The sequence below is a fragment of the Balaenoptera musculus genome, chromosome X (genome assembly GCF_009873245.2).
Source record: "Balaenoptera musculus isolate JJ_BM4_2016_0621 chromosome X, mBalMus1.pri.v3, whole genome shotgun sequence".
NCBI classification, from domain to species: domain Eukaryota; kingdom Metazoa; phylum Chordata; class Mammalia; order Artiodactyla; family Balaenopteridae; genus Balaenoptera; species Balaenoptera musculus.
In genome coordinates this window covers 71,131,499-71,139,964 of record NC_045806.1, presented here as the reverse complement: position 1 = coordinate 71,139,964, position 8,466 = coordinate 71,131,499, and the positions used below count along the sequence as shown (strand labels likewise).

Below are 8,466 nucleotides of genomic sequence, written 5' to 3'. Positions count from 1 at the left end.
ATTTTGCATTTTTAGAATATGCCTTACATATAAATGTACATCCTTTTAATGGATAAACATACAAGAAATTTGCTCACATTGTGTATGTAAAATTATTAGTCCCTAAATACATAGTCTCAATAAACACTGCAAACTTTTTCCTCTATCATGAAGTAAGAAAAGTTAAACTTATTTATTTATTTTCCTTATATGAAAAGTATCAACATAGGAGCTTATCCCCTTCCCACTCCCAGGGGTCACATATTAAGCAGTTACAGAAAGAAGTACACTGTTTACTGTACCTTGCATAGCAGTACTATCATGAGGAGTTCCACTGTTTTCTATTTCAATATCTGGAATCCCAGTATCTGAAAGAAGTGACATTCAATATTAAGGTACATTTCTATTTTTCCTGATTCCATTTAAAGTGAAAACTCTATTCACCAGTGCTTTGGTCCTATAGATAACATGAGACTTTGGGTGGCATTTTGTTTTTGTTTTTTGTATGTCTATATGTTTTTAATGGTAGGAGGGAGAATTATAAACCATAGCTGAATTTTACAATTGGACATATATTTCCAGGTATATAGTAAATAATTCTTTATTCATTTTACACTCTAGAGATAAAACTCGGGAAAATAATCTGTCCATAAAACCCCCTCAGACTATCAGGTAACATGCCCTGACTGTGGAATAAAAAAAAATTGAATATAATTCCATAAGTAGAAGTGCCCCATTCTTATGGTATATTTTCCGTTTGTAAAATGTGATAGATGATGAGATTATCTCTATGCTAAATGCACATGAACACCAAAACACAGGCTATGATTTGTGGTCTTTATTTAGTACTGGTCCTAGGGACCAAGAGATACATGAATTGTTTCAAAAAAAGTTGAGAAAAAGAAACAAAGAGTTGGGATTTTTATTTTCAATTTTAAATATGAAATGTGATTATCTAAAAGTTATTCATATACATGAAGCATAGCTTAATATGGCCATTTATATATATATATATATATATATATATATATATATATATATATATATATATACATTTGCTCAGACACCCTTGGGTAATGTGATAACAGACGCCCATATATCATCCATCAAGGATTGATGTGAGAAAGAAATGATTTGAATACAAGTTACCCATCATGCTGTAGAAACAGCTGCTTTTCCTTTATAACAGAGAACACTGGAGCTAGAGTGGAATTCACATATGGGTGGATTTCAAATACGTAAAAAGAAAAATGACAAACCTCCTCAGAATTACATGTTCAGAGCCTCAAATAATTAGAGTGCATAGAATATTGGCCCCATTGCTGGCTCCCACTGTCTAAGATGTTCCTCAGTATGAGATATTGATGTATTATTATTTATCTTCTCTCTTCTGAGTCTCAATGAGTCATGGCTGTCATGAGCTAATAATCTACCTCTGTATTTCTATCGATTGTGAGGACAATGATCCAAGGCAGTCACAGTAAAAAGGGAACTGAACTTTTGGAAAGGTAAAAATACGATTGAACATTGTACAGTATTCTCTATTCATTCTTAGTATGGGACACTTGAAGTAACCCCCTTTTAGTTCATGTGTGTGTCATATTAGGTATGGAGTATGTGTATGCTTGTGTATAATATTCTTAGGCTCATCCCTGTTATGCACACATATCAGTTAGATATACCAGCTGTTAATGTGCTATGAAAGAAAAACTTGAATAGCCTATGAAATGAAATTACGTTGTGGGGTTTCATAATTTAAAATGGAATCAGAAAAGTTTGGAATTAAGAGATTTCATGACAGAAGCACCTCTTCTCACAGGAGCTCCAGGAATTTACTTAGAACATTCATTTTCAACCAGGCACTCTTTAAGCCCTCATCACTGATGCAATCTGCATTAAAGGAACCAGCATTCTAAAGTTCATTAAAATAAAGTACACCAAACATCAGCATATTTTAACACGAATGGACCTAAAACACTTACATTTTAAGTGCAGGGAAGTTATCAATATTACTTCTTCTGCAAAAAGCAGCAGGATTTCCTGTTCCTAGACTATTTATATCTCCCAGAATAGGGCTTATTTTGACAGATTTAATTAATGAACTAAAGCACTTGGCCTCAAATTGATTTTTTAATTACTGTATTCCTGGACAAAGCTTCTCCCTCCCTCCCTCCTTCCCTCCTTCCTTTCCTTCTCCCCCTCTCCCTCTCCCCTTCTCCCTCCCCGGCTCTCTCCCTCTCTCTGCTTTGTGTACCTTGAGTGTGAAGGTGCAATACAGACATTACCTTTCAACATCCTCAATCCACTGTCACTAGTAGTGGCTTGCTTAAGTGCTTGCTCCACTTGCTCCCTTCGCTTTGATTCAAATTCCAAGGCTTCTTGTAGTTTTCTCTTTGCTTTTTTCTCCTTCTTCAGGCGCTTTTGCATGGTAGCTAAAATATGGAAAGGGAAATAGTTTGCAAAGGCTTAGTCATTGAAATCAGGTTGCCGGTTTTGATGAATTATAAACCATAGATACAGATTCAGAGAGATATATAAATGTATAAGTCAACATAAGATTAGCTTCTTTTGATTCCAATTATCATTAGACTCAACCAAAGATTATTCAATTATGCAACCAACTTATTTTTGCTTTCACATCTCCAGTAAGTATGCTCTATAATACACATGTATTTGTATGGTGGTGGTAGTAGTGGTGGAAGATTCTTTTCTACTTTGACTACAGGAATTTAGTGATAGCATGAAATATTTTATAAATTGATTAAGAAAAATATTCTTATTATTCATCAGGTTATTCCTATACATATTTCAAAACACAGAAAATCTAAAGATATTTATTGAGTTTCAAAACATGGTATGTCTTTAAACACACCCGAACACATTCTATGAGGCCACCATCACCCTGATACCAAAATGGGACAAAGATGTCACAAAAAAGAAACAGGTCAATATCGCTGATGAACATAGATGTAAAAAATCCTCAACAAAATACTAGCAAACAGAATCCAACAGCACATTAAAAGGATCATACACCATAATCAAGTGGAGTTTATTCCAGGAATGCAAGGATTCTTCAATATATGGAAATCAATCAATGTGATACTAACAAATTGAAGGATAAAAATCATATGATAATCTCAATAGATGCAGAAAAACTTTTGACAAAATTCAACACCCATTTATGATAAAAACTCTCCAGAAAGTGGGCATAGAGGGAACCTACCTCAACATAATAAAAGCCATATATGACAAACCCACAGCCAACTTCATTCTCATTGGTGAAAAACTGAAAGCACTTCCTCTAAGATCAGGAACAACACAAGGGTGCTTACTCCACCACTATTATTCAACATAGTTTTGGAAGTTTTAGCCACAGCAATCAGAGAAGGAAACGAAATAAAAGGAATCCAAACTGGGAAAGAAGAAGTAAAACTGTCACTCTTTGCAGATGACATGATACTATGCATAGAAAATCCTGAAGATGCTACCAGAAAACTACTAGAGCTAATCAATGAATTTAGTAAAGTAGCAGGATACAAAATTAATTCACAGAAATCTCTTGCATTCCTATATACTAACAATGAAAAATCAGAAATAGAAATTAAGGAAATATTCCCATTTACCATTGCAATACAAAGAATAGAATACCTAGGAGTAAACCTACCTAAGGAGTCAAAAGACCTGTATGCAGAAAACTGTAGAACACTGATGAAAGAAATCAAGGACACTACAAACAGATGAAGAGATATACCATGCTCTTGGATTGGAAGAATCAACACTGTGAAAATGACTATAGTACTGAAAGCAATCTACAGATTCAATGCAATCCATATCAAATTACCAATGGCATTTTCACAGAACTAGAACAAAAAATCTCACAATTTGTATGGAAACACAAAAGACCCTGAAGAGCCAATGGAGCTGGAGGAATCAGGCTCCCTGACTTCAGACTATATGACAAAGCTATAGTAATCAAAACAGTATGGTACTGGCACAAAAACAGAAATATAGATCAATGGAAAAGGATAGAAAGCCCAGAGATAAACCCACACACATATGGTCACCTTATCTTTGATAAAAGAGGCAAGAATATACAATGGAGGAATGACAGCCTCTTCAATAAGTGGTGCTGAGAAAACTGGACAGCTACATGTAAAAGAATGAAATTAAAACACTTCCTAACACCATACACAAAAATAAACTCAAAGTGGATTAAAGACCTAAATGTAAGGCCAAACACTATCAAACTCTTCGAGGAAAACATAGGCAGAACACTCTATGACATAAGTCACAGCAAGATCCTTTCTGGCCCACCTCCTAGAGTAAGGGACAAAAATAAACAAATGAGACCTAATGAAACTTAAAAGCTTTTGCACAGCAAAGGAAAGAATAAATAAGATGAAAAGACAACTCTCAGAATGGGAGAAAATATTTGCAAATGAAGCAACTGACAATGGATTAATTTCCAAAATAAACAAGCAGCTCATTCAGCTCAATATTGAGAAAACAAACAACCCAATCGAAAATGGGTGGAAGACCTAAACAGACATTTCTCCAAAGAAGACATATGGATTGCCAACAAACACATGACAATATACTCAACATCACTAATCATTAGAGAAATGCAAATCAAAACCACAATGAGGTATCCCCTCACACGAGTCAGAATGGTCATCATCAAAAAATCTACAAACAATAAATGCTGGAGAGGGTATGGAGAAAAGGGAACACTTCTGCAACGTTGGTGGGAATGTAAATTGATACAGCCACTATGGACAACAGTATGGAGGTTCCTTAAAATAACTAAAAATAGAATTACCATGTGACCCAGCAATCCCATTCCTGGGCATATACCCTGAGAAAACCATAATTCAAAAAGACACATGTACCACAATGTTCATCGCAGTGCTATTTACAATAGCCAGGACAAGGCAGCAACCTAAATGCCCATCGACAGACGAATGGATAAAGAAAATGTGACACATGTATACAATGGACTATTACTCTGCCATAAAATGGAACGAAATTGAGTTATTTGTAATGAGGTGGATGGATGTAGAGTCTGTCATACAGAATGAGGTAAGTCAGAAAAAGAAAAACAAATACCGTATGCTAACGCATATATATGGAATCTAAAAAAACAGTACTGATGAACCTAGTGGCAGGGCAGGAATAAAGACACAGATGTAGGCAATATACTTGAGGACACAGGGGGAGAAGTGGAAGCTGGGATGGAGTAAGAGAGTAGAACTGACATATATACACTACCAAATGTAAAATGGATGGGTAGTGGGAAGCTGCTGCATAGAACAGGGAGATCAGCTCACTGCTTTGTGATGACCTAGAGGGGTGGGATAGGGAGGGTGGGAGGGAGGCTCAAGAGGGAGGGGATATGGGGATATATGTATACATATAGCTGATTCACTTTGTTGTACAGCAGAAACTAACACAACATTGTAAAGCATTTATACTCCAATAAAGATGAAAATTAAAAAGATGTATGGAAGAAAAAGAAAAAAACATTGTATGTCTTTTAAAACTTACAGTGTCAAGGGTCTATTTCTTTGAGATGTTACCAGTTTTTAGGGCAAATATCTATCTCTTTAAATATATGCACATATCATCAGACTCTGTCTCTCTCCATATATTTATATTTGAATCTATCTCTACATTTTAAAGAGAATAACTTTCAGCAATGATTATGTTAAGCAATCTGTAAAGGCACAACAACATTTCTTTCATAAACAGAAAAGGTAAAGAAGAGGTAAAAACAATTATAACTCAACTCTCAAGGCCTTATGTCTTAACTAGAAACTTTAAGTGCCCTAATGTATGATTGTTACTGTTCTCTGAAACCTTGAAATCTGTGATAATTTCTCAAACAGAATTACTGGGCTCCAGCAATATATTGGTTCACTGCGGGGTTCTAAGCAGACCGACCTTCACATTCTTCCTAAATCAGTTGTAAAAATTTAAGATATTGATATTAGGACAATAGAAAAATATTCAAGGAACATTAAACAAAATTATAAATTATATGACATTTAAAAATCTTAAAATTATTCAAATACAATTAAAATATTTTGATTGCACTAAAGTGAATATGATGCTAATTTGAGTTTCAGTTGTATTTATCTCACAGTTCAATGTCTTTTCATATAAATGACCTTCAGCAACTTAAAGAGAGTCATTTATTCATCTAAATTTATATTCATTTAGACAAAAATTCAGAGGACTAAGGTAATAACAAGATGGAAATCTTGGAATAAAGACACCGAGAATGTATGGTTTCTGTTATTTTTGGTAAAAGACTATTAAATAAGGTTAAGCATAAAAAGATTTTACTATCATAATTATACTTAATTATCATCATTCAAATAAAGCATTTAGTAAAGTATTTAAATCAAAAACATAGATTTATTCAAATTAATGTATAGCAATGTCCTTGATAAGACAAAATTTTGCTTCTAGTAAAATTATTTATTCAAAAATATTCCATATGTTGATTCCCTTGAAATTTATGATTCCATATATTATAAACAATGCCACAGAATATTACAATAAAAATTATATAAAAATAATAACTATAATTTATTTAGGACCTACCATGTACTGAACATTTTTCTAGGACTATATCTCATTTAAAACTTACAACAACTCAGCAAGGAAGATATTATTATCTCCATTTTATAGATGAGGAAATTGAGTCCTTGAGAGGTCAAGAAATTTATTCAAGATCCCAGAACTAGTAGTTCTCATAGCTTGAGGGCCAAAGATCATATGGGTAGTTGTTTCAAAGCCTGGGGACCGTATAGTTGGTCAAGAACCAAGACAGATGAGCTCCAAGCTCGCTTGTAGCTCTATCATTCTTTGGTTCTAAGTGTTTAAGCTGCAAAGAATATTATAACATATGTTTAATTCAAGTAACACATTCTGGCTAGGAAAAAAAAGGTAGTTAGAAGGAATGTATAAGTGTGAAACAATGTTTTCTTTAAAAAAAGATACTCATAGGGATTCTTACTATATATATAGTTTTATATATATACAGTTTACTATAAACATATATATAGTTTTACATATGTTCTTTATATATGTTGCTACTATTTTTTCTATAAACTTGGGGAGATATTACTTTTTAACTACAATATCAATTTTCTCCATTTTTCTTTTCAATCATATGACTTTAGATAAAGAGCTCACCCTTTGTCCTAAAAAGTAGGTTTACTGGGTATGAGATATTTAGGCAACTAGAAAGGAATTTAAGTGATCATGCAGTCAACTATTGTAATAGATGATGATGCTGAGATTCATAGAGATGAAGCAGATAGTTTCTCTAAATCAATGAGGATAACAGAGTAGTTTCTTTTCATTATGCTAGTCATAAGATGTAAAATGTTAAAAACAGTGCTTAGCACATAGCAGACAATTGATAAGCATTAGCTAGTGATGGTAGTAGTAGTAGTAGTAGTAGTAGTAGTGATGGTATTAGTAGTAGTGACAGTAATGACAGTAGTAGTAATGATGATAGAATATTAGTAGTGGTATTATTATTATATCATAAAAATTGCTAAATTTATTAAATAATAAATGCTTCATAGTAAATCTGATAATAGATACAATATTACATCTACAATGTCTAAGACTTTTTAAAAGACAATAGATATGATACCAATTATAAAGACAGACCTGAAGACTCTGTAAGAAGTTAGTAAATAGAAATCAGTATCAGTACATCCCTAAAAGTTAGAAGACAATTTTACTATATGTAGTAGATTTTCCTAAGTCAATTTGTGAATGTTATTATATTTAACATATTTAGTACTTTAGTATAAATAATTTCCCTACTAAACAAATGTGCTTTTATGACTCCTAATCATAATAATATATATTGCACCCCAAATATCAGAAATAAACTAATTTCTCCAAACTTTAAAAAGACAATTTAGCTTTTGCTTAGTAGTATTTAATGACTTTGGCAAGATAAGAAGAGGTTTAATTCTTTTTAAATGTAACGACTGAATTTCCATTTTGAACTGAACTAATAATTCTTAGGTCTTAAGGAAAATATACAGTAAAATTTCAATTTCTTGATGCAAATTTCAGAATATAATATGCTATACTGGAATAGTATAAAGTTAGTGGATTTCACTCGACTGGAGTAATTCTTCCTAGTTTAGGGAGGCATTATCTGGGTTGTGAATTTTCTCTCCCTTTTTGCCTCTCATTCCCACTCTTTAACTCTTTTAATTGACTTTTGCTTTGTGATCATTCTATAGAAGAATAAGCAAAGAAGAGAAAGAAGCTGAAAAGCACAATAGTCACTTTTGCTGCTGTTTTGTATTTTATGGTAAATATAAGGAAGAGGTGAAAATTATTGGTTAAGGTTTTGAATTTTCTCTGGTTTTGAAACGAGCTAGTCTCATTATCCACATCTATAGATTATCAAATGCCTACCCATTGTTAGAAAGTTATTTCTATTTCTGTACA

The 8,466-nt window shown here is 33.0% G+C and overlaps 1 protein-coding gene across 1 annotated transcript in view; it reads right to left on the bottom strand.

Moving 5' to 3' along the window:
• Nucleotides 1-243: 243 nt before the first annotated feature.
• DACH2 (dachshund family transcription factor 2) overlaps nt 244-8,466 on the bottom strand; it is a 605,734-nt gene continuing 597,511 nt past the window's right edge. The window contains exons 11-12 of the mRNA XM_036839293.1: nt 2,265-2,411; nt 244-347 (exon numbers count right to left, since the gene is read on the bottom strand). Of these exons, the coding sequence (XP_036695188.1) occupies nt 244-347; nt 2,265-2,411 (251 nt within the window). The remainder of the gene's footprint in view (nt 348-2,264; nt 2,412-8,466) is intronic.